Source organism: Gymnogyps californianus, chromosome Z, assembly GCF_018139145.2.
Source record: "Gymnogyps californianus isolate 813 chromosome Z, ASM1813914v2, whole genome shotgun sequence".
NCBI classification, from domain to species: Eukaryota; Metazoa; Chordata; class Aves; order Accipitriformes; family Cathartidae; genus Gymnogyps; species Gymnogyps californianus.
The window spans coordinates 73,286,790-73,313,253 of NC_059500.1; the positions used below are offsets into that span (position 1 = coordinate 73,286,790).

General features: G+C 51.6%; 2 protein-coding genes across 2 annotated transcripts; both read right to left on the reverse strand.

The window, feature by feature from the left end:
- Positions 1–1,925: 1,925 nt before the first annotated feature.
- PIGO (phosphatidylinositol glycan anchor biosynthesis class O) lies at positions 1,926–18,319 on the reverse strand. Its single transcript, XM_050913635.1, has 8 exons — positions 17,874–18,319; positions 17,349–17,444; positions 14,955–15,043; positions 14,353–14,476; positions 11,243–11,402; positions 10,599–10,772; positions 2,128–2,471; positions 1,926–2,046 (listed from the first exon to the last, which is right to left on the reverse strand). Exons 1-8 carry the CDS (start codon positions 18,317–18,319, stop codon positions 1,926–1,928), a joined length of 1,554 nt encoding a protein of 517 aa, XP_050769592.1.
- A 1,095-nt stretch (positions 18,320–19,414) lies between these two features.
- Positions 19,415–26,132, reverse strand: STOML2 (stomatin like 2). Its single transcript, XM_050913023.1, is given in 10 exon segments — positions 19,415–19,649; positions 22,236–22,324; positions 22,327–22,363; positions 22,608–22,687; positions 22,911–23,055; positions 23,607–23,741; positions 24,355–24,456; positions 24,839–24,897; positions 25,572–25,671; positions 26,009–26,132. Coding segments are annotated over 10 exon segments (909 nt in total). The 5' UTR covers positions 26,039–26,132; the 3' UTR covers positions 19,415–19,517.
- Between the last annotated feature and the right edge of the window lie 332 nt (positions 26,133–26,464).

A 26,464-nucleotide genomic window follows, 5' to 3' on the forward strand; every position in this document is an offset into this window, starting at 1 on the left:
CAACCAGGCAGCGAGGCAGCCCAGGGAGTCATGCCAGCTACAAACCAGTCCCTGGTTGTGTCGGGTAAAATTAAGCAGGACATGCCCACAGGGCACGGGATATGCAAGGCTGAGGTGGGAGAGCACAGCCAGCAGGTCAGGAGGCGGCCACGCAATGGAAACCCCAAATTAGAGCAGTTTAAGCCTCCCTGGAATTGCACCCTAACAAACATCTGAGCAAGCATTACCCTCCCGCAGGGGCAAAATACAAAACTAAACCTGCCCTCAAGAGCCGTTTTCCACAGCTACTGGGCACTTGGGCATAACAGTAAGAACTGAAATGATCAGCGAGGTAACGAAACACTTTCCCCAGGAATCTCCAGGGCAGATGAGAGGAAGAGCCTGGAGTTACACTAGCAGTCTGCAGTGAGGAACTCAAACAGGGGCAGTCATGGTGCATGAGTTAAAAACCAAATGGGACCAGAACAAAAATCAAAGCAGGAATCCCACGCAAGCAGTCCTCAGCTCTTTCCAGAGGGGAAAGAGACGAAAGGTTTCATAGCACCAAGTAATGCCACACAGTGGTTCAGGGCAATAAGGAATCCCAGCTCCCATCGAAACTGCAGGGAGAATTTAGCTGGGATGTGGCCAGGCACCACGGTCACTGTCCTCTACCTCTGCCCATAAAGAAAGAAATATGACGTCTCCTGACTGCAAGCAGTCAAGGGCAGGTTTGGGGCAGCTCACTTGCAGCACAAAGTCCCATGCAGAAAACCAAAGTCAAGAGGGAGATAAACACCAAATATGGGATCACAGATGCCATCAGCTGCAGTGTCTGGGGTCCCTTCAAGGTGACATAACCCCCAGCACATACACAGATACCAGTGGGTTAAGCCACTTCCCAGAAGAGTTGTCACCCACTCAGGGCTTTCAAGCAGCTGTTCCCAGGCACCAGAGCTCACACCAAGGCCACTCTTGCAGTTGGGACAGCTACTCCAGACTCCCCTTTCTTCCTGATCAGACCCAATATGGGGATGAGTCAATGCTCTGTCACTACATTGTGCTGCAACTCAGCCATTCCCAATCAACAGCCAGCATCTGGCAGCAGGCGCTCAGGAAGAGATTGGGAGCCCTGGCTGCTACAGCCCAGCCCATGGGGGCACCAACAGGCCGAGACCACGAGTGGAGAGTTTCTTGGTCATGGACACAGTTCTCCCTGCTACCACCTCCCCAACAAGCTAAGCCTGCTTCAGGCTGTACAAGGCAGCCCAGCCTGCTCCCCCCTGCCCTTCGCAGAGCTGAGGAAGACCAGGAAAATGGGAGCGAGTGTAGGGCAGGAGGGGCCTCACTACAGAGCAATCAACTGACTTTACAGTGGAGCAGCTGCCACCAAGACCCCAGGAACCATCTGCATGTGTAGCCATGTGCACTTTGATTCCAGCGTGAAAACTGAGCACACAAAGAGAAGTGGCTGCAGGACCTTCCTTCTCCTCCCTCCCTCCCCTCCCCTCCTCAGCAGGCCCCTTCCTGTGAGTCACTGTCTCTGCACAGGCAAGGTGACACCTTGCCGGCCACTGAAGCCGACCAGCTGCACAGTGGGGACAGTTGTCAGGAAAGTAGCAGCAAGACCTCCAGTTAGTGTTTCTCCAGAGGAGCACTTCAGGACTCTTGCTTCTTGGCCTCCTGCAGCAGACTCCTCCCGCTGCCAACAAACGCCCAGCAAGAGCTCTAACCTCAACTGCTGAGAAACACCATCGCAATGAGCGGAGAACAGCTGGCTCTGGTCCTTTTATGCAGTGCTGAGGCAGGGAGCTGGGGATAATCCCTGACTGCTGTCGGCAGACACTCGTTGCTGGTGGCTCGTGTATCCCTCCCGGCCCCAGGGAGGCAGGGAGACAACCACAGCCTCGGCCGATGAGCAGGTCAAGTTCCCCACATCTCCAACGCTACCTGAGCTGAAGCTGGCTGAACCAGGTGCTGATGGCACAGTCCACACGCATCACCAGGGAGATCCCCAGCAGGAGGCACATGCTGCTCACCACAAAGCCCAGCGACTCAAAGAGGAACCTGCAGGCACAACAGACACGGTAAGGATATCATGGCCAGCATGTCCGCAAGGACAGGCTGCTACCCTCAGTTCCAGCAGGCTGATTTTCCCGACAGTGAGAGGCTGTGGCCAGCTCTGAGGCCATGTAGCAGAGCAAGCAGGAAGCGGCAATGAGGGTGCAGCCCCCCACCATACACAGGGGATGGAAGTGGGCCCAGGACTGGGTGCACACAGCTTGTGCCTCCCGCAGGTAGAGCTGGAAGCAACCGATGAGGCTTCCCAGCCTGGACTCCAGCTCTGGAGGCACCAGCGTCGCCCCCTGCACCTGGGCCAAGAGCTGATTGTGCTCCTCCACGGCACTGGAGAAGAGCTCCTGCAAGCGCTGGAGCTGCTCTGCTGGCAGGTCATGAGCCACCAGTGAGTAGGAGTGCAGGAAGTGGTCCACCTACAGGAGAGGGGACACAGGGTCAGACAGTGGCACTGGGACCACTGGGAATGGAATTCACTGCCATCTTCCTCACTCAGCCCCTTCCGAATGGAAACAGCCCCAATCTGCCAACCCCTGCCAGGACAGACCCGTCCCCAGTTGCATCACCTGGGGCTGGTCACCCAAATACAGGATGTGACCGGCAGGAAACACAATCCTTCTGCCAAAGTGACATCCCTCTCAAGTGACATATCCATCCCAACAGCCACACTGACTCCTCTCAGTCACGCAGTTCTTCACCTGCAGGTGCACCTCTGTTAACATCGTGCATCACTAAGAGCTTTTGTGCAGAGTCTTTGGTAACAATAAGGCAAATATCCCCCAGAAGTTCAAGTCATTACTAGCTATTAATCTGTCAACTTTTACATTGTTTGTCTGAGGACAGACATCAAATTAAAGAGCTTATAGTGGATCAAATCAAACTGCTCCCTCTTCTTGAATACAGGTACATTAACCCACTGTACCATAGGCTAAGGAGGGTTCATTCTGCCTCTTACTTCAAGAGGACAGGAGCAGAGGCAGCTATGATCTCAAAGTCGTAAAAAAAGTCTTACGAGGGCATTACCAGGGCAGGGCACTTGTGCAAACATCCAGCTGCTCAGCAGTGTAGATCTCAAGCCCCGAAACACGCTGATACCTTCATGTGGCTTCTAGTCGCCTCAGAGAGCAGGCAGAATCAGCCTGCCCCTGCCCACGAATGGCAAACACGCACCAGCTCTCTCCCAGGCCTGCACGACCTCCCTGGTATGCCAAAGTTTCTTCAAAACCAATGTGATCAAGCCAGAAACTTCCTCAGACAACTGAGTGCAAATATTTAAACAGTCAGGACTGGATAACGCTAATTCCTAATAGATGATGATCAATATCCTCAGTAACTAATGGACAGTAAAGTACATTATCATCTTTAAATGACTGTGGCGGTGTGCTCCCCCCCCAACCTGACCTGTATTTCCTGTAACCCCACTCAAGTGATAACCACCAGTGGTGGTCATAATTGATGCGTCTGGTCATGTGGATTCGGGGGAGACAGATAACAACACAATAGCCAAGGGCTAATTTGAGCAATGCACCCTCCTAACCACAGTGCTGGTCAATGTCTGACTCAAGCCAAATTTGGAAGAAGCTAACATCTGTAGTCAGTATGCAAATATGACTATGAGTCAATTATCTTACTCCATAAATAGTGGACAGCCCAGGGCCCATTGAGCTCTCCTGCACGACAGCGGGCTGCACGCCAGGATCTCCCCTTGAGTAGGGACGCCTCTCAAGGTTACTCCTCGAGGTTGAGAGAGTCCTTGCCGCAACAGATTCTCGGTAAGTGATTAATAGCATGCTAAATTTTGAAATCTCAGCTAAGTGATACAAAGGATTGATTGTGCACATATAATCCTTTAGACAAACCGTTGACCAAGTCTGGGACTAAGTCTGGATCCAGCCGCACCTAAACTCCCCTCTGAGAAGGAGTTTAGAACGCAAGGGGGTCCTTTCTGAACCTCGTGACTCAACAGGAGGGTCTCCCTGACAGTTTTGTCTGACCCTGTCCTCTATGCAGTAAATAATCAAGTGTACCTTGCCATCAAATCTTGTTAAACCACTGTTGCATTTACTATCAAACTTTGTTAAATTGCTGTTTTATATCAATAAACATATTGCTACTTCTTTCTTATGAGTGAAGTGCGTCACTCCATCCGTGACAATGACAAAGCACTCTGCTTCTCTATAAATACACAGCAGAGAGGCTGAACGCTTCTGCCTTCCCATCAGCAATCATATGAGGGGAACAGAGGGTCCAATACGCTGGACAGACCCTCCTCTTAGGGAAGTCTGCTGCCTCCTTGGGGCCCAGGTTAAGGACATCACTAGGAAACTTCCTAGCCTGGTACGGCCCTCGGACTATTACCCATTATTGCTCTTCCATGTGGGTGGCGATGAAGGTGCAACGCGTAGTCCAAGGGCAATCAAAAGAGACTTCAGGGCCTTGGGACGGTTGGTAAGGGAATCTGGAGCACAGGTAATTTTTTCCTCTATCCTTCCAGTTGCAGGCAGCGACACTGAAAGAAACAGACAAACCCAGTCTATTAATACATGGCTCCGTGGCTGGTTTCACCTCCAGAATTTTGGGTTTTTTGATAATAGGATGGCCTACACAGCACCAGGCCTGCTGGCGTTGGATGGGATTCACCTTTCTCAAAGGGGGAAGAGGGTCTTTGCTCACGAGCTAGCAGGGCTCATTGACAGAGCTTGAAACTAGACTTGAAGGGGGAGGGGGGATAATATCAGGCTTGCCTGTGACAAGCTGTGGGACAACACGCCAAGGTTAGGAGGGACAGGGTGCTAGCGAGGGCCCTCAGCCTGTTGCTCTGAGACGTGCTGGCTACACTGCAGCACACTTGAAGTCTTACGGAGATGAGCCAGGGGCTCCTGAGGTAATAGGAGCCAACAGGGAAACACCAGTGAAATACCTCAAAGGAATTAAGGTGTGTTCCTCTAAGGTGACACGGCCAACAGCCCAGCTGAAATGCCTCTACACCAATACATGCAGCATGGGCAACTGTATTGGGTTTGCGTGGCAAGGTTTTGGTAGTGGGGGGGGGCTACAGGGGTGGCTTCTGTGAGAAGCTGCTAGAAGCTTCCCCTATGTCCGATAGAGACAATGCCAGCGGGTTCCAAGTCGGACCCGCCGCTGGCCAAGGCCGAGCCAATCAGCGATGGTAGTAGCACCTCTGTGATGATAACATACTTAAGAAAGGGGAAAAAGTTACTGCGCAGCAGCAATTGCAGCCAGAGAGAGGAGTGAGAATATGTGAGAGAAACAACTCTGCAGACACCAAGGCCAGGGAAGAAGGAGGGGGAGGAGGTGCTCCAGGCGCCAGAGCAGAGATTCCCCTGCAGCCTGTGGTGAAGACCATGGTGAGGCAGGCTGTCCCCCTGCAGCCCATGGAGGTCCACAGTGGAGCAGATATCCACCTGCAGCCTGTGGAGGACCCCACGCCAGAGCAGGCGGATGCCCGAAGGAGGCTGTGACCCCGTGGGAAGCCCGCGCTGGAGCAGGCTCCTGGCAGGACCTGTGGCCCCATGGAGAGAGGAGCCCATGCTGGAGCAGGTTTGCTGGCAGGACTTGTGACCCCGCGGGGGACCCACGCTGGAGCAGTCTGTTCCTGAAGGACTGCACCCTGTGGATGGGACCCACGCTGGAGCAGTTCATGAAGAACTGTAGCCCGTGAGAAGGACTCACATTGGAGAAGTTCATGGAGGACTGTCTCCCGTGGGAGGGACCCCATGCTGGAGCAGGGGAAGTGTGAGTCCTCCTCCCCCTGAGGAGGAAGGAGCGGCAGAGACAATGTGGGACGAACTGACAGCAACCCCCATTCCCCGTCCCCCTGCACCGCTGGGGGGAGGAGTAGAAAATTCGGGAGTAAAGTTAAGCCTGGGAAGAAGGGAGGGGTGGGGGGAAGGTGTTTTTAAGATTTGGTTTTATTTCTCATTATCCTACTCTGATCTGACTAGTAATAAATTAAATTAATTTTTCCCCAAGTTGAGTCTGTTTTGCCTGTGACGGTAATGGCTGAGTGATCTCCCTGTCCTTATCTCGACCCATGAGCCTTTCATTATATTTTCTCTCCCCTGTTCAGTTGAGGAGGGGGAGTGATAGAGCAGCTTTGGTGGGCACCTGGTGTCCAGCCAGGGTCAACCCACCACAGCAACAAACAGGAGGAGTTGGAAGCCACCGTGCTGCTAGAAAGCTGCGACCTAGTTGCCATTACTGAAACTTGGTGGGATGAATCCCATGACTGGAGTGCGGCTATTGATGGCTACAGGCTGTTCAGAAGGGACAGGCGAGGAAGGAGGGGTGGAGGGGTTGCCCTCTGTCGTGGTTTAACCCCAGCCAGCAACTAAGCACCACACAGCTGCTCCCTCACTCCCCCCACCCAGTGGGATGGGGGAGAGAATCGAAAAGGAAAAAAAAAAACAAACCTCGTGGGTTGAGATAAAGACAGTTTAATAGGACAGAAAGGAATGAAAAACAATGATAATGATAATAATAATAATATGACAATAATACTACTAAAAGAATTAGAATATACAAAACAAGTGATGCACAATGCAATTGCTCACCACCCGCTGACCCATGCCCAGTTAGTTCCCGAGCAGCAATCTGCCCCTCCCAGCCAACTCCCCCCAGTTTATATACTGGGCATGATGTCATATGGTATGGAATAGCCCTTTGGCCAGTTTGGGTCAGCTGTCCTGGCTGTGTCCCCTCCCAGCTTCTTGTGCCCCTCCAGCCTTCTTGCTGGCTGGGCATGAGAAGCTGAAAAATCCTTGACTGACTATAAACACTACTTAGCAACAACTCAAAACATCAGTGTGTTATCAACCTTATTTTCCTACTAAATCCAAAACACAGCACTATACCAGCTACTAGGAAGAAAATTAACTCTATCCCAACCGAAACCAGGATACCCTCTACATCAAGAAATGGATAGATTGTGAAGATCTGTCTCTGAAGAATAGCCACGAGCAGGTTGAAAGCTTATGGGTAAGAATTAGAGACCAAGGCAACAAAGGGAACCTTGTGGTTGGTGTGTACTACAGGCTGCCCGATCAAGGGGAGCCTATTGATGCTGACGAAGCCTTCTTACTCCAGCTACAGGAGGCATCGTGCTCGCAGGCTCTCATCCTGCTGGGGAACTTCAACCACCCCAACATCTGCTGGAAAAGCAGCACAGCGAGCTGTAGGCAATCCAGGAGACTCCTGGAGTGCATCCAGGATAACTTCTTAAGCCAGGTAATAGACAGCCCTACCAGAGGGGATGCGATACTGGACCTGATGGTCACCAATACAAGTGAGCTAATCGGTGACGTCAAGATTGGAGGCAGCCTAGGCTGCAGTGATCATGCACTGGTGGAGCTCGCAGTCCTGAGGGATATGGGTCAGGCGAAGAGTAAAGTCAGGACCCTGAATTTTAGGAAAGCAAACTTCCAGCTGTTCAAGGAGTTAGTCAATAGGACCCCCTGGGAAACTGCCCTCAGGGACAAGGGAGCAGACAAGAGCTGGCAGATCTTTAAGGGCACTTTCCATAGAGCACAAGAGCTCTCGATCCCCAGGTGTAAGAAATCAAGAAAGGAAGGCAAGAGACCAGCATGGATGAGTCAAGACCTGCTGGTCAAACTAAAGGGCAAAGAAGGAAATGCACAGGCAGTGGAAGCAGGGACAGGTATCCTAGAAGAGTATAGGGATGCTGCCCGGTTGTGTAGGGATGGGGTCAGGAAGGCCAAGGCACGACTGGAGTTGAACTTGGCAAGGGACGCAAAGAATAATAAGAAGGGCTTCTATAGGTATGTCAGCCAGAAAAGGAAGGTCAAAGAAAGTGTACTCCCCCGATGAACATGACTGGCAAACTGGTAACAACAGATGAGGAGAAGGCTGAGGTACTCAACAACTTTTTTGCCTCAGTCTTCACTGGCAACCTCTCTTCCCACACCTCTCGAGTGGATGGACCACAAGGCAGGGACTGGGGGAGCAAAGTCCCTCCCACTGTAAGAGAAGATCAGGTTCATGACCGCCTGAGGAACCTGAACATACAGAAGTCTATGGGACCTGACGAGATGCATCCCAGAGTCCTGAGGGAATTGGCTGATGTAGTTGCCAAGCCACTCTCCATGATATTTGAAAAGTCATGGCAGTCAGGTGAAGTCCCCGGTGACTGGAAAAAGGGAAACATTGCACCCATTTTTAAAAAGGGTAGAAAGGAGGACCCTGGGAACTACCGACCTGTCAGCCTCACCTCTGTGCCTGGGAAGATCATGGAACAGATCCTCCTAGAAGCTATGCTAAGGCACAGGGAGGACAGGGAGGTGATTCGAGACAGCCAGCATGGCTTCACCAAGGGCAAGTCTTGCCTGACCAACCTAGTGGCCTTCTATGATGGAGTGACTACATCAGTGGACAAGGGAAGAGCTACGGATGTCATCTATCATCTGGACTTCTGCAAGGCCTTTGACAGGGTCTCCCACAACATCCTTCTCTCTAAATTGGAGAGATATGGATTTGATGGGTGGACTGTTAGATGGATAAGGAATTGGCTGGATGGTCGCATCCAGAGGGTAGTGGTCAATGGCTCAATGTCCAGATGGAGATCAATGACAAGTGGTGTCCCTCAGGGGTCCATACTGGGACCAGTACTGTTTAATATCTTCATCAAAGACATAGACAGTGGGATCGAGTGCACCCTCAGCAAGTTTGCAGACGACACCGAGCTGAGTGGAGCTGTTGACATGCCTGAGGGATGGGATGCCATCCAGAGGGACCTGGACAAGCTTGAGAAGTGGGCCCATGCAAACCTCATGAGGTTCAACAAGGCCAAGTGCAAGGTCCTGCACCTGGGTCGGGGCAACCCCTGGTATCAATACAGGCTGGGGGATGAAGGGATTGAGAGCAGCCCTGCAGAGAAGGACTTGGGGTACTGGTGGATGAAAAGCTGGACATGAGCCGGCAATGTGCACTCGCAGCCCAGAAAGCCAATGTATCCTGGGCTGCATCAAAAGAAGTGTGGCCAGCAGGTCGAGGGAGGTGATTCTCCTCCTCTACTCTGCTCTGGTGAGACCCCACCTGGAGTACTGTGTCCATCTCTGGAGTCCTCAGTACAGGAAAGACATGGACCTGTTGGAGCAGGTCCAGAGGAGGGCCACAAAAATGATCAGAGGGATGGAACACCTCTCCTATGAGGAAAGGCTGAGAGAGTTGGGGTTGTTCAGCCTGGAGAAGAGAAGGCTCCAGGGAGACCTTATAGTGGCCTTTCAGTAATTAAAGGGGGCTTATAAGAAAGATGGAGACAAACTTTTTAGTAGGGCCTGTTGCGATAGGACAAGGGGTAATTGTTTTAAACTAAAAGAGGGTAGATTTAGACTAGATATAAGGAAGAAATTTTTTATGATGAGGGTGGTGAGACACTGGAAGAGGTTGCCCAGAGAGGTGGTAGATGCCCCATCCCTGGAAACATTCAAGGTCAGGTTGGACGGGGCTCTGAGCAACCTGATCTAGCTGAAGATGTCCCTGCTCATTGCAGGGGGGTTGGACTAGATGACCTTTAAAGGTCCCTTCCAACCAAAACTATTCTATGATTCTATATCCTCTCCAGCTCCTCACTGACTTGCACCAATGGTGTCCAATTGGCACATCATGGGTTGTTTCCAGGCAACTGGGCCCAAAACAGGACCTGGTCTGGTTTGGTTTCTTCCTTGAGAACCCCAGGGGTACAGCAGGGAGCTGGAGGAGTTATTGTTGTGCTCCTAGCAATTCAGGGGTCCCTCAAAGGCAGGCAGGCACTTAGCTGGGACACATGCCTTGTATCACATGTGGCAAATCTGGTTCTGTAACATGCCAAGAGCCACAACTTATGGCCCTCGTCCTCCATAGAGGCTCTGGCTTGCCCTGGCACATGGCCTGCTCCGTTACTTGGGCTTCTTTTACGCCTGGTATAGTCACTCTCATTCAAATTTTGTCATTCAGCTGTTGGGGTTCTGTATTTCGTTGTGCTTGGTGTAAACTGTTCCTTCTCTATCCCACTTTACTGTCACCTGTTACATGGTGTTTCTTTTATTTAGTCCTTTGTTACTGTTTTCATTCTGTCACTGATCTAGAATAGCTTTTTAGCTAACACCGTTTCTCCTCCAAAACTGAAGCAGCATCAAAACACTCATTTGTATTCTTGAATCTCCATTAATAAAACTTGCCCCTAGTCATCTTCAGCTTTGAGGAAACAGCCTCCCCAATAACCAAATCCACCTCTGACCATATATGACCAATTCTCATTCTGAAGCGAATGCCACCTTCCAGGCCAGTATTTTCCACACCACAGCACTCACCACCAAGTACTAAACAGGTATCTCCCATTTCTCTTTTGGGAAAACAATGCTGCCTTTTACTGGAGCAAACACTGCAAGGAGGTAACTTCAAAATAAGTTCCCCACGAAGATAACACCATGTCACTGCCCCACCTCCACCAAACAGAAGAAGTATGTGCTTAAAAAGCCATTCCTTCTCCTCTCCAGTTCAATGGGGAGGCCTACCGTAGGCCATACCTGCTTGGCGTTGATGTGATAGACCGAGAGCTGCTGCAAGGCTGCAGACACAGCATTGCCATCCTCAGAGAAAAGCTCAGCCATCACCTCCCCGATGTTACTGTAGGGGATGGGCACACCCAGCAGCAGGGCCACAGTGGGCACCAGGTTCACCTGGGGAATGGCCTCAGGCTCCTGGAGAGACAGGGGAGGAATCAGAAATTCAGAAAGAACACAGCAACGTGGCTTTTCACTTGGGCTAGAGGACAGTGGGGGAGGCTTCCCTGTTCAGAGGAGAATCTGGGAAAGCCAGGAGGGGGAAAAACACAGGGGAAGGCAGAGGCACAGCTCAGCCCTCCCTGAGTGCCCTGCAGAGGGGAGGATGCCTGCTGGGAGCTGCAAGTCCTTAGGTCTGACCCTGGCTGTCTAACAGCTCACCTGGCCCCACTCAAACACCCCTCACAGCTGGAGGGGCCTGAACATGGGTCCCAAACACTTCAGTCACCTGCATCCTGTGTCAGCCTTTCCACTGTTCTCTCGGGAAAGGTGACAGACTCCCAGGCCCTCTCAATCTAAACAACAGTTACTCTCTGTAACCCCAGGATGCAGTTTTCGTCCCGGATACCACTTCAGGCAGTGGCAGCTAAGGATCAGCTTCTTCTCACCTCAGGAGGGCCAGTGCCAAAGAGGGGTGTTTTGCTGTATACAAACAGCACTGCATTCACTTCCTTCTCACTGTCGCTGCCATGGTCTCCGGTCTCTGTCATGCCGTGGTCCCCAGCCACCAGAAGAAGGGTGTCATTCCCCAGGTGATCCACCAAGGACCTGTCACCGGGATAAGGAAGGTCAACCCCTATCTGGGCAGGGGCCTAGGTAGCACAGGTGGGAGAGGACATATCCCCACCAAGCCTGCCTGCACCACAGAGGTGAGGCCCACAAAAGGATCTGAGCAAAACTAAGTGCTGATGCAGAGCTGTAATAACTGAGCCAGGTACCAGGGCAATGGATGCTTCAAAACTGAACTGAAAATTCAGAGCCCTGAGACAGAGTGGACTGATCTTGTCTAGGTCCCCTGTGAACAGTAGCTGGTCCCTCAAGGCCTTCAGGGATCTTGACAAAATGCAATGCAGAAGGAAGGTTCCCAACAGGAACAAATTTCAGGCTGCTTCTATTTGGGACTTGTCTATTGCATCATGTTGTGTGAGCAATCTCCTACTTTTAAGGAAAAAAGAGGGGATTTGTCCCTGAAGGATGCAGTAAGTATGACACAATATATACTGCACTCTATGTATTGGGTTTGCGTGGCAAGGTTTTGGTAGCAGGGGGCTACAGGGGTGGCTTCTGTGAGAAGATGCCAGAAGCTTCCCCTATGTCCAATAAAGTTAATGCCAGCGGGTTCCAAGACGGACCCACCGCTGGCCAAGGCCGAGCCAATCAGCAACGGTGGTAGCGCCTCTGTGATAGCATATTTAAGAAAGGGAAAAAGAAATTACAGGGGAGTTGCAGTTGCAGCCAGAGAGAGCGGAGTGAGAAGATGTGAGAGAAACAACTCCGCAGACACCAAGGTCAGTGAAGAAGGAGGGGGAGGAGGTGCTCCAGGCACCGGAGCAGAGAGAGATTCCCCTGCAGCCCGTGGTGAAGACCATGGTGAGGCAGGCTGTCCCCCTGCAGCCCATGGAGGTCCACGGTGGAGCAGATATATCCACCTGCAGCCCGTGGAGGACCCCACGCCGGAGCAGGCGGATGCCTGAAGGACGCTGTGACCCCGTGGGAAGCCCGCGCTGGAGCAGGCTCCTGGCAGGACCTGCGGACCCGTGGCCCCGTGAAGAGAGGAGCCCTCGCTGAAGCAGGTTTGCTGGCAGGACTTGTGACCCCGCGGGGGACCCACACTGGAGCAGTCTGTTCCTGAAGGACTGCACCCTGTGGATGGGACCCATGCTGGAGCAGTTTGTGAAGAACTGCAGCCCGTGGGAAGGACTCACGTTGGAGAAGTTTGTGAAGGACTGTCTCCCGTGGGAGGGACCCACGCTGGAGCAGGGGAAGAGTGTGAGTCCTCCTCCCCCTGAGGAGGAAGGAGCGGCAGAAACAACGTGTGATTAACTGACCCAAACCCCCATTCCCCGTCCCCCTGCGCCGCTCGGGGTGGAGGAGGTAGAGAAAATAAGGAGTAAAGTTAAGCCTGGGAAGAAGGGAGGGGTGGGGGGAAGGTGTTTTAAGTTTTGGTTTTATTTCTCATTATCCTGCTCTAATTTGACTAGCAATAAATTAAACTAATTTTTTCCCCAAGTTGAGTCTGTTTTGCCCATGATGGTAATCGGTGAGTGATCTCCCTGTCCTTATCTCGACCCACGAGCCTTTCGTTTTATTTTCTCTCCCCCTGTCCAGTTGAGGAGGGGAGTGATAGAGCGGCTTTGGTGGGCACCTGGCATCTAGCCAGGGTCAACCCACTACATTATTATATTTTATTTTACTTTAGTTATTAAACCGTTCTCATCTCAACCCACGAGTTTTACCTTCTTTCCCGATTCTCCTCCCCATCCCACTGGGAGTGGGGGGGAGTGATAGAGCGGCTTTGGTGGGCACCTGGCATCTAGCCAGGGTCAACCCACCACAACTCTCATATGCAGCAGGGCAAGTTACTCACTCCTTCCAGCAGCAAAAATTAAAGCAGTCCTAAGAGTCAAAAGCCACAGCATTTGGAGCTGAGGCACGGCTGTGTGATCAAGATTTCTGAATCCCATTCTGCCCTCCGACACAAAGGCACAACTCATGGATCTGCAGCACAGTAAATGCAGCATTCCCTAGCCAGGGTCCTCCAAGTGCTTCTCAAACATTAGCCAAACCTCAGTGTGACAATCTCCATTTTAAAGATTGAGAGAGTGAGGCTCAGCTGTACTCTAGCTGCACCATCACCTGACGGTTTGGTTGAGAACCAAGGCTCCAAGACCTGAAGACAGCCTTACCTCTGAAACTAGATTGTATTGGGTCTAGCTGAGATGGAGTTAATTTTCCCCATAGCAGCCCTCATAGTGCTGTGCTCTGTATTGGTAGCTAGAACAGTGTTGATAACACACCAGTGTTTTGGCTGCTGCTGAGCAGTGATCCCACAGCATCAAGGCTGTCTCTCCAACATTGCCCCCCTCACCAGTAGGCTGGGAGTGGGCAAGATCTTGGGAGGGGACAGATCCAGGACAGCTGACCCAAACTGACCAAAGGGATATTCCATACCATATGACGTCTGCTCAGTATAAAAGCTAGGGGGAGGAGGAGGAAGGGGGGGCATTCGTTTGTTTACGTTTGTCTTCCAGAGCAACCACTTCGCGTACTGAAACCCTGCTTCCCGGGAAGTGGCTGAACATCGCCTGCTGATGGGAAGTAGAGAATAAAATCTTTTGTTTTCCTTTGCTTTCGTGCGCGACCTTTGCTTCTGCTTTATTAAACTGCCCTTATCTCGACCTACGAGCCTTTCGTTTTATTTTCTCCCCCTGTCCAGTTGAGGAGGGGGAGTGATAGAGCGGCTTTGGTGGGCACCTGGCATCCGGCCAGGGTCAACCCACCTGTTCTCTACCATTCCCCCATGAACATGTCTACGCAACTGAGACTGCCCCATAGGCATTGGGGTTTCAGCTGCTGCTGGCCAAAACCGTTCTCCATGGTAACAGGCACAATAAGTGTTCCCTGTTGCCCTCTGCATCTGTAAATGCCTTGGGAAGACCCCACCAGTCTGGCTGAAGGAAGAGGCCAGCTGGCACCCCCCCGCCGCCGCACTAATCACCTGAGCATCTCATTCATTTGGGTGAGCTTCTTAGCCATTTCGGGATGATCAGGTCCGTGTTTGTGCCCACAGTGGTCCGTGCCGAGGAAGTGAGCAATCAGCACGTCCCATTCACCACTGTCCACTGCAGAACAAGAGCAGCCTTGTCACACACTAGCCTGGGATTCAGGCACGGGCTCTACTCCAGGATCCTCGTGCCAGAGCTTTCTGGTTGCCTCTGGAAACTGCCATTTCTTCCCCTCCTACCATCTGCCCAGGCAGCCACACAGTTAAAGTTAAGCATGAAGAAAGAGCTGCTCCTCCTGCTCCATCCTGGCAGTGTATTTCTAGGACAGATGTAGAAGTCTAACCTGTAGCCTCATCCCATCAAGCTGCACTCTCTCCCAAATGAAGGAAAGGTATTTACAGAAGCAGTTTACAGGCCCTGAAAGCTGGCTTATCTGTGGAAATCCAGCTAGAGCACTGTAATCCCCGGGCAGCAGTGTGTGACTGCCCAGTGCCACTCCATAACAGAAAAAACTCTTCAGCCCTACCCCAAACTTGCAGTAGGACCTCCACATCACATAAAGGGTTATCCAGGCCCTGGGGAAAGAGCTGCTTACCAGTTGGATCGAGATGCTGCAGGATCCCATCGTCCACAGTGTGAAGATCCTTCACGTTAAAAGAAGGGAAGAAATACGAGCGGAAAAAACTTCTTCGGTGTCGTGGTTTAACCCCAGCCAGCAAATAAGCACCACACAGCTGCTCGCTCACTCCCCTCCACCCAGTGGGATGGGGGAAGAGAATCGGAAGGGTAAAAGTGAGAAAACTTGTGGGTTGAGATAAAAATAGTTTAATAATTGAAATAAAATATAATAATAATAATAATTAAAAAAATTGTAATGAAAAGGAAAATAACAAAGAAAGAGAAAGAGAAATAAAACCCAAGAAAGACAAGTGATGCAAATGAAAACAATTGCTCACCACCAAGCGACCGATGCCCAGCCAGTCCCTGAGCAGCGGCCTCCCTGCCAACCTCCCCCCTAGTTTTATTGCTGAGCATGACGTCATATGGTCTGGAATATCCCTTTGGTCAGTTGGGGTCAGCTGTCCTGGCTGTGTCCCCTCCCAACTTCTTGAGCACCCCCAGCCTCCTTGCTGGTTGGGGTGGGGTGAGAAGCAGAAAAGGCCTTGACTCTGTGTAAGCACTGCTCAGCAGTAAGGAAAACATCCCTGTATTATCAACACTGTTTTCAGCACAAATCCGAAACATAGCCCCATACTAGCTACTATGAAGAAAATTAACTCTACCCTAGCCAAAACTAGCACAGTTACATAGCAAATTCTTCATGAAGCATTATATTTTTACTAATACCCTACCGTTATAACCTGTACTTCTGCTACTGCTTTTAGAATCCAATTCTGTTCTTTTCCATTTTGATCTACACAGAGACAGGCAGGTTGGTTTGGGGTTTTTTTGTTTGTTTGTTTTTCAATTCTGCAACCATTTTGGAATACTGTCACAACACAGCAATACAATTACCCTATTGCTAAGAGTACTATTTTATAACTGTGCAATGTAGGGAGCTCCAGATAAGGTGGAGAAGGCCACAAAAGTTAACAATGCAAGACTGATGTGAAAAACTAGACTGCTTCACTGGGATTACTTTTATTCAATATGTGCTATTTTCACAAATACAACACTAAATGCAAACTAATAAAGTGAACTATGCCAAGAGAAGATTATCAGACATAATCCAGACACAGCTGCTCTAGACAGGAGTATATGCAATATCTTTTGCACTTAAGCAGTAGAATCAAAAAATGAAAAGGTCTCCTCTAAAAGCCTCAGTCATGTAAAATTCAGGATTTTTCTCCTTCCCTTCACTTACACCCCCTGCATCTTTCAACGTTCCTGCTCCAAAAGAGTCCCTTAGATTGCTCCTACAACAGCCTGTTACCACTGGCTCACTTCACACATCCTCTAAAAACACTTGCAGGTGAGCCCAGACTCACAATTTCTCTGAGCTTAGATTTTTCTGTCAGGTACTTCTATGGCAGATATAGCTCAATGCTCTTGAGAGGGAAAAACAACAACAACCAACCAAAAACCACACACACAAAAAACCCCCTGATTTGTTCTCTAAGAAGAAAAAGTAAAAGAAATGTACCACTAAACATGAGATCGAGAAGCCATGTATGTTAGCTGCTCTTTCAGGAACAAAGGCAGCACTCAGATACGTTTGGCGTGCACTGTTTTAGATTAGCCATTCATTAAAATACTATTAATGCGTGTAATTCAAGGGGGGGGGGATCAATTAATTACAACACTATCTTTCTGGCTGCCAGACTTCTTGTTACACTGCCACTTAGGGGTTTTTTTCCACATTTCCCTTTATCTGTTAAACTGCAATTCAGAGGCTATTAACAGTGTCCCAATCACCTACATTTCTTTCATGGGTTTTTTTGTTGTCTTTCTTTTTTAATCTCAGGTCTACAGCATCCAACCCATGTTACTATGCAGTCTTACATGTGCACCATTTTTAATGGTAAAAACCCAGCTTTTCCAACTTTCTTATTAACAGCTGCACTGCTTTCTGAGCAAGATCAGTTCATTTCAGTGGAAAGGGAAAATGCAAGAAAAGTGTCTTTTTTTTTTTTTTAAAGTAGTAACAGTCCATAGAGCTTTCTCCTGTTTGCCCCAGAAGTTATTCATTTATTGCAGCTCCCAGTATCAGTTTTGTTTTTCAGACTGCTCTACCTCAGTATACTTCCATTTTATGTTTAATGGTTCATGCTTGTGAGATCTCATCAGCTCATTCTTTCAGTCATGACTATTATAAGAATGCAAAATATAGTCAATTTATTAAACTTGAAGAAACATGTTTTCTGAAATAAAGTTGCTCAGTATCATCTAAATTACTGCTGGTATTTTCTACTGTCTTAGCACAAATCCAAAACATAGCCCCTTACCAGCTACTGTGAAGAAAATTAACTCTGTCCCAGCCAAAACCAGCACATTCGGGAAGAGCCCTTCCCAAGTGTCATCACCCATGAAGACCATTCTCCTTCCTGAGGCAGCAAGAAAGGAATTAATGAGAGCAGGGAGCCCACTCGAGTCATGACGTTACCCACACTAGTGCAAAGAGTCTGGGCAGATCCAGGTCATGGTCTGGAACGCTGGCTCCTCTCCAACCCACACTCAAAAGCGACCTAAAATTAAAATCACTATCTGGTTGTAAATGAGTTTGAATACAGGGAGTGGCCAGCCCTGTTTCTAAGCCTACAAGTGCCCCCCACACTAAATCCACCAGCACAACCTCATTACTTATTGTTGACCTCTGACACATCACCCCAGCAGAAAGACCTGGTTGAACAGGCCAAAAAGCAGACAGGTACCCATTCGTACTACTGCAGCACTTAGAAAGGCGCAGCGCAAAGTAGACAAACCCTCGCCAAAGGCCCGCAACCCCACTGTAAAACACAAGGCGGTAGATGGCTGCTGACAGGCAGGGGTTGAGCGGAAGCCATGAGTCCTGGACTCTGACTTTAAACACAGTGCTGATGGGTTTTCATATGCAGAAAAGAGAAGGCAAAAATGTGATGTGCTGCATGGTGGCAGTGGGGGATCGGCTTGGAAGCGGTAGAGGCAGGCATGGTGGGGCTGGGAGATTGCGAGGTGGTGCAGGAAACTCAGCTTGTTCTCATAGAGCAGTAGGCTGACCTTGGCTGGGTTAAACCAGGCAAACTCAAAACGGAGGGCATCGATGATGACAAGCATGGCCATGGAAAAGCGCCGTGGTGCCCAACAGGAGCCCAGCAGGAGGCTCTGCCTCTCCCACGGTGGCGGTGTGAGTGGGTCTGAGCAGGAACTGCTGTTGGCAAGCTCAATCTGGGTGAGCAGGAAGCCACTCATGAAGAGCCTGATACCAGCAAAAAAGAGAAAGCAGACCCAGGCTAGGAAGAGCAGCACTGGCCACTGCTGCATCCTAGGGGGAAGGACAGGTAAGCTCAGGCCCCTAAGGCTCTACCTGGGCCAAGTATCCACTCCCCCCGCCCAGTATCCATCCCTAGCCACTGTCCTGCACCCCAATACCCCTCACACCTGCCTGTCCCCTGATACTCCCCAGACCCCCCCAGCCACTACCCTGTGACTTGACTTTACCCATTAAAACCCCATACCCTGGTAACTGCCCTGCGCACAGCTCCTCCTTGTACCCCCCACCACGCTGCACCCTGATCCCCCTCCTACTTCCCAGCGCTGCCCAGCTGCTCTCTGGCACCCCAGCATCTCTCATGCACCCCAGCCACCACGTAGCACCCTGACCCCCGGCTCCCGGGCCACTACCTTACATCCGAGCCCCCCTTGTACCCCCAGCATCCCTCATACCCCACAGACACTGCCTGGCACCCTGACTCCCCTCCTGCTCCCCAGCACCTCAGCTTCCCTCACAGCCCCTCAACCCCCGAGGCCCCTCAGCGCCTCCCCCTCCGCCCCTTATGCCCCCTCAGCACCCCCGTCCCGACCCCCCCCACTCCTCTCGCCCCCCTCCCGGAAGCGCCGCGCGCGGCGGCTGCCCAAGAGCGGCGGCGCGGGTGAGCGGCAGCGCCCTCGGGCGGCCGGGTGCCGCCCGGCTTCCCGCCTCCCTCGGTGTTGGGACCCCGAGCACCCCCAGCTCAAGCGAGACGTTGCTTTAATTAATTAATTGCCACAGTCGTTCCCCTCCCCGTGGTGCACGCTACAAGGAGCACGCTATAGGGAACCACCCCTGCGCACCCCAGGGGCAGTAGCACTGTTGTGAGGCACCAGGTGGGGGCTGCACATGACTGCAGCAGGTGGGACAGGGAGCCCACAGCCCCAGAGAGGGATCCCCCCACCGGAGAGGGGTCCCCAGGCTCCTCTTGCAGATCATCGCACCTTCCTGCAGGTCAGCAGGAGCTCCAGGCAGAAGCCTGCTTAGGAGGGATGGTCCTCCTCAGTGGCACATGGCAGGTTGCGCTCCTGAGTGCCAGGGGAATGTGCTGCAGCACCAGTACCATTTATTATGTTATTTAAATCCAAATACAAAATAAGGACCAAGGGAAGAAGAAGAGTGTCTGACCAGGGAGGGCAGCAGGACAGGACTGCCCACAGCCTGGCAGGCCCCAGGATCTTTCTGGCTTGCCCCAGGATCTTTCTGGCTCTGCTAACTGGAGTTGGCCTGTTCTGCCTTAAGCACCTCCATGGTGGGAGGCTGGGGGTCCTCACGGGCTGGAGGCATCTCATCCTAGGTCTTCACAGCTTGCAGCTTGGTCAGCATAGTGTAGATGCCCAGGGCCTGGAGGGAATGAGAGAGCCATGGGGAGGAGAGGGGAAACTGCATGCTCCGGGGCTGTGGCAGGAGAAGACACTGTATCGGAGCAGGCAATTCCACTGTGTCAAAAGTCAAGCAAGTGGGGCAGAAGACCAGCTTGGCTGAACAGGGAACTCCTTGTGGAGCTCAAGAGGAAAAAGGAATTGTATGATCTCTGGAAGCAAGGTCAGGCTTTGCAGGAAGATTACAGAGCTGTGGTTCATTTATGCAGGGAGAAGACACAAAAGGCCAAAGCTCAACTAGAGTTGAAACTGGCCAGTGTTGTGTCAGACAACAAGAAGGTCTTTTTTAAGTATGTTACTAGCAAGAGGAGGTCTAAAGAAAAATATTGGACCAATATTTGTTGAAGATGGTCACCTGACTAACAGGGATGAAGAAAAAAAGGAGACATTCAATGCTTTTTTTTGCCTCAGTCTTTAATAATACTGATAGACCTTGGGCTGCCCGGTCCCCTGAGTCAGAGGACCACGAGTGTGGGAACAGTGACTTTCCATTTGTGGACACTGAAATTGTAAGGGACCAGCTGTATCAGCTGAATGTTCACAAGTCCATGGGGCCTGATGGGATTCATCCCAGAGTTCTGAAGGAGCTAGCAGATGTTACAGCAGGACCCCTCTCCGTCATCTACCAAAGGCCTTGGGAGTCCAGGGAGGTCCCTGCTGACTGCAAGCTAGCCAACATTATTCCAATTTACAAGAAGGGTGTGAGGGAAGACCCAGGGAACTACAGACCTGTTAGTCTAACCTCAGTTCCTGGAAAAATTATGGAGAAGATCATACTGGGTGCTATTGAAAGGCATTTAAAGGGCAATGCAATCCTCAGGCACAGTCAACATGGGTTCACAAAGGGAAAGTCCTGTTTAACTAATTTCATATCCTTCTATGACAAGGTCACCCACCCAGTGGATGAAGGGAAGGCAGTGGATGTAGTTTTTCTGGATTTTAGCAAGGCTTTTGATACTGTCCCTCACAGCATCCTTCTGGACAAGTTGTCCAACTGTGGGATGAGCAGGTGCATGGTGCACCAGGTGAAGAACTGGCTGAACGGCAGGGCTCAAAGGGTTGTAGTGAATGGGGCTACATCTGGCTGGCAACTGGTCACCAGCGGTGTTCCTCAGGGCTCAATTCTAGGGCCAGTTCTGTTCAACATATTTATCAACGATCTGGAGGCAGGAGTTGAATGCACCATTAGCGAGTCTGCTGATGATACCAAACTGGGAGGTGCTGTTGACTCTCTTGAGGGACAAGAGGCCTTGCAGAGGGATCTGGATAGATTGGAGCATTGGGCAATGATTAATGGCATGAAATTTAACAAGTCCAAATGCCAGATTCTGCACCTGGGACAGAGTAATGTCAGGCACAAGTATAAATTGGGAGAGGAGTGGCTGGAGAGCAGCCCTGCAGAAAGGGATCTGGGGGTGCTGGTTGACAGCAGGCTCAATATGAGTCAGCAGTGTGCCCTGGCAGCCAAGAGGGCAAACCACATCCTGGGGTGCATCAAACACAGTATAACCAGCCGGTCAAGAGAGGTGATTATCCTGCTGTATTCAGCATCGATGCAGCCTCACCTGGAGTACTGTGTGCAGTTCTGGGCCCCACAGTTTAAGAAGGATGTGAAGGTCCTTGAATGCATCCAGAGGAGGGCAACAAAGCTGGTGGAAGGGCTGGAAGGCATGTCCTATGAGGAGCGGCTAAGGACTCTGGGTTTGTCTAGTTTGGAGAGAAGGAGGCTGAGGGGCGACCTCATTGCTCTCTACAGCTTCCTGAGGAGGGGAAGTGGAGAGGGAGGTGCTGATCTCTTCTCCCTGGTATCTAGTGACAGGATGCGTGGGAATGGTTCAAAGCTGTGCCAGGGAGGTTTAGACTGGACATTAGGAAGCATTTCTTTACCGAGAGGGTAGTCAGACACTGGAACAGGCTTCCTAGAGAGGTGATTGATGCCCCAAGCCTGTCAGTGTTTGAGAGGCATTTGGACAATGCCCTTAACAACATGCTTTAACTTTTGGTCAGCCCTGAATTGCTCAGGCAGTTGGACTAGATGATCATTGTAGGTCCCTTCCAACTGAAATATTCTATTCTAAGACTGGACGTGCAGTAGGAGTGGGACAGGGCAGGCAGGGCCATGAGACGGTGGCTTCAGGAGCTGACCTGAACCCCTGCTCCATTTTCAGCCCTGTTTGAGGCACAGGGGTGGACAAGGAAGAGACAAACTTCCACCCCAAAGAGATAGTGAGAAAGTCAGCGCTTGCCTCGTATTTTTGCCAGCTTATTCTGGCACAGAGAGAAGGGTCCTGGCTCCTACAGCCACAAGCCAGCTCAGGCTGGTCCCTGAGCCAGGGATTGCCGCAGCGGGGATCCTCCTGTTTCCAAAGGACGCTGTGAAGCAGCTTTCCCAGCCCACAGCTTCTATTTCGGACCCACCTGCCAGGCCAAATTCCTCCTCATCTCCCCTTTCCTGGCACAACCACCCCCTCCACAAGGACCAGGCCCCGCCAGGCTGCCACCTTCACTTCCCTCATGCAAGAGACGGGGTCCCTCTGACCACACTGACCTGTGCAACCATGTTGGTGACATCGCCAGCGTTGGCAGCCAGCAGGACGGTGTTGGAGTCTTTGGCAAGCTTGGAGAAGGCACTCACTACTGCTCTGCCACAGAGAGAGAGGCAGCGGCGTTGCCGTGCTGGGGAAAGAGGGCCAAGGCTCAGCAGCGAACAGGCGAGTCACGTACCACCAACAGCTCATCCGTGCCCCTACCCCAGCCCACCCCAGGCTGGTAGTGGCCCCAAGACAACAAAACTCCTCGCTGCTGCTGCTGAAGACACCAGGGAACATCTGAGAGAAAGCCAGGTGCCACCCCAGCCTTGGTTTCATCTCCCCCAGTGCTAGCGCCAAAGCTGTGGCTGCCCCAAGGAGCCATCGCTCACCTGCTGTGCCAGAGCAGCCACCAGGAGCTGAATAGCCTCAGCCTTGGCCCTGGCCTTGACCAGCATGGCACTGGCTTCTCCTGCAACGAACCACAGCAAAATGCACATCAGAACCACAACAAAGTGCTTCTAAGGAGCAAATCAAGGCAACTTTGTGCATGCAAAGCCTCCTCTTCCACAACAGCATGGCTGAGGAAGCCTGGCCCACAGACAGTGATGCGGTCTGCTCCTCAGGAGCATCATCCCTCAGTGCAGAGGGCTACAGATCCCCCCGGCCCCACATGTTCTAGCCCAAGGCACTACCAGTAGCTTTGTTGATTTGTTTGGCCTTCTCAGCTTCTGACACCAGGATCTGGGCCTGCTTCTGCCCCTCAGCCATGTTGATAGCCAATTCCCATGTCCCCTCTGACTCCAGCACTGTTGCCCGCTTCCGTTGCTCTGCCTCCACCTGCAAACACAGGTCAGATGCCAGCCTGCCATGGCCGCACTGAGGAAATCCCATCCATGGGGCAAGTGCAGCAAGGACACGCTCCTACATCCTGCTTGGGCAAGCATGGCTTAGCAGAGGATAAGAACACAGCTACAAAACACCAAGCAATCCCTGGTCAGGGCTGGTTCTGCTTCTCACGCTGCACAGCCCTCCCAGCCCGGTCCACACCTAACCGGCCACTTCCCCCTCCTCCCCTTCCAGCCTGGAAATCTGGCACTCTGCTTTTCTCAAGGGGAAACCTTCAGCTCTGGGATTTTCCTCCTACAGAGCCCAGTAGGGATTTTAAATGGAGCTGGCAGGGCTTGCATGTACCAGGCAGGAGCCACCACTGCCAAAATAAGAATGGGAATTATTTATTCAATAGCTGTACGTTTGCAGCCAAAGTGTCAACGGGCTTCCCTCACCACAGAGGAGGGCCCAGTGCTGCCAGCTCTGGACAGAGAACAACTGTGCTGCATGGAAGGGGAGATTTCCCTCTCGTTCCAGACCGCCCACCCAGAGAACCAAACCTGCATCTGCATGGATTCCTTCACACGCGGGGGTACGCGAATGTCCTTGATCTCATAGCGCAGACATCAGATGCCCCAGCAGTCTGAGGCCTGGTTGATGGCATCCACAATGTTGGCGTTGAGGGACTCCTGTTCCTGGGAGGCACAAAAGAAATGGCAGAAAGCAAAAAAAGAGGCGCTTAGCACAAGACAAGGGTCAGAAGGGAAACCTCCCCTCACGGGCCAAGGTCAGCCAGAAAACCCCAACTCCACAGGCATAAGGCAGGGTCATATGCTTCCCACATCCCTTGAAGGGGTTACCTTCTCCTAGGGAGGGCAGTGCCCAAAACTGAAATTGCCGAGATACAAACATCATCCAGGAATGCCAACAGCTCCTGTTTCTGCCCAACAAATGCAGCATGAGGGTTACAGCCCCCCTGAACCAGGTCAGCCAGGACACTCATCACTGGGCCTGAGCAAAGAGTCACCAACTCAAGAGAAACACAGCCAGACCAGTCAGGTCTGGGCATGCACCACCCATCATCCTTTCCGACTAACCCAGGGCAGGGGAAAAATAGCTCCTGTTAAAAAAAAATAACCAAAACAAGACCCATCTTCAAGGATTCACTAGTAAGTCAACTGAAACAGAAGCCCTCTAAGCAAAGGGCATTTTGCTGTTAAGTGTATGAGCCTGGCTGTGCAGACCCCCTGGGGTTTCAAGAAATGCTGCTAGATACTGGCAGCTCTGTGATCCACCTCCCCAGCTCACCTGGAAGACTCTGTCAAGGGAGAGTTTGCCAAGTTCAGATCTCATGGTGGTCTGGGCCAGCTGGGTCACTGCATACTCAGGATCTTCCACCTCATAGCTGGCCTGGAGAGCAGAAGCAAAAGAGTCGATGGCAGTGCCAAGAGGGACCCCAAATGAGGCAGGATGGGCAAATGCTAAGCGCTAAGACGAGAAACCTGCCACAGATACCCCTGCCAAAGAAAAGCAGGGTCCAGAGCTGAGATCTGCCTTCCCCTCCTCCTCCCATTCCCTAGGGAGGGAACAGGGTGCTCAGCCCACCCGCCTTGCAGAGCACAGCAAGCTGGGCAGAGGCTGAAGCACGCATCGCAGAGAGAAGCGAGCCAGCAGAGCCAGGCAAGCAGTGCCAAGGCGATGCGGCACACACAGACCGTGCTGGGCACAGCCAGAGACACTAGGAGGCTGCCAGTTTGACTCATGCCGAGTGTCAGCGCAGCAGGGACAGTACCTTGTAGGGGTCCATAACCTGCAGACAGAGCACACCGTCAATCTGCAGGGTGACGTTATCTGCCAGGAGAGAACGACACGTTCTGTTTAGTGAAGCAGCAAAGTAAAGCCATGGCAACCCCCTCTCTCCCGACAGAATTAGCAGAGCTGGGCAGGGTCGTCCCTTTCCTTCCTGGTGTCAACAGCATAGCATGGAAGAGGGATCGGCTGAAATGGACCTCCTTATGCAAAGGCTTTGTAAAAAGGACCCTGACATTCCCTACAAAATACCTCATTTTGACATTTTAATACACAAGAAGTCTCAGGTCTCCAGATCAAAACATTTCATACTGTAGTTATTTTAAAAAATAAAAGATTTAAGGGGAAGGAAAAAAAAAAAGCTTAATACTAAAATTATAAACAGAGCTGTCCATTAACCTGATCTGAAATCTTTTTTACAGAAACACAGGGGAGATTTTTCCTGGTTCAAGACAGGAAAACATCTGAAATCTGAAAAATGGATTCCTGTCCAGGTGCATTCAACCCAGCAAGAAGGGGCAGCCGCAGCCTGCAGAGAGCAGACAGGACCTCCTGGGGTTCTCCCACTCACAACGCCACGAGGACAGTCAAGCCCAGGTGCCCAGGGACAGGGCTGAGTATGGAGTCTGGGACATTTCCACTCTTCCCCACACTGTCCCTTGCTCACCCTGGATACAGTGGAAGGAAAAGGGCAGGACGCAGAAGCTGTTCCTTACCTAGGGTGACAGCTGACTGCTCTGAGACATTAATGACAATTTCTTTGAGACTCTGCACATAACGAATCCAATCCAGCAGAGGGATGAGGAAGTTCAAACCCTGGGAAAAGGGTGGATTAGATGGCTGAGCCCTCTAATCTGGGGTTTCACCCCCCCGAGAGCTCAGCCAGGCTAGAGAGGGCTGTGCAAACAAAGCTCAAGTACGCTACACAGTGTAGATGCTGCAGGCAGAGCAAACGTGCTTCCCACACAGAGGAAATTTAGGTTTCTCAGTGCTTTTAACACCCCACCAAAGGAAATTAGTCTACAAGCAGCCAAAAGGATCACAATCTGGAAGAATAAAGCACACCATCCCCCGAATCCTCGCGCAAAGGACACGTCTCACTACAGCTTTAGGAACCTGCTGAATCCAGAAGGGAAGAAAAGCAGCTCCTTACAGGCTCAAGGATTCGGTGGAACTTGCCCATCCTCTCCACCACCCAAGCCTCCTGCTGCGGCACGAAGAGCACCCCGATATTCACAGGCAGGCCGGAGTTCAAGCGGTGTGGTGCTGGGGCCAGCCACGCTGAACGCTTCAGCTGTTAGGAGCGCTGGAGAAAGGAAAAGGAACAGGATGGAGACTGGCTGCTGGCACCTCAGAGCCCAGCGCCATCCCTGCACGAGCACAAACACACCTGTGTGCTGCGCCGGGCAGCCCTGCCCCAGCCCCTTGCATGTGACAACCCTCCTCCTCCAGGCCCTGCTCTCCCATCTGGGATTGCTGCTTGCGGCCCTGATATACCAGGGCAGGAAACATCACTGACACCCCGAACAAGCACACACCGTGAGGGGACACGGGCTGTCCCCACAGGGATGAGACCTGGACCCCAGTATCAGTGCGAGTGTCAGGGCCT

Excerpts from the sequence above, each read along its gene's own strand:
- PIGO (XM_050913635.1), bottom strand. The coding sequence starts at position 18,319 with ATGCAGCAGTGGCCAGTGCTGCTCTTCCTAGCCTGGGTCTGCTTTCTC. Across the intron at positions 14,477-14,954 it reads GCAGCATCTCGATCCAACTG|TGGACAGTGGTGAATGGGAC; the intron begins GTAAGCAGCTCT and ends CTTGTTCTGCAG. Across the intron at positions 11,403-14,352 it reads CAAATGAATGAGATGCTCAG|GTCCTTGGTGGATCACCTGG; the intron begins GTGATTAGTGCG and ends TCCCGGTGACAG.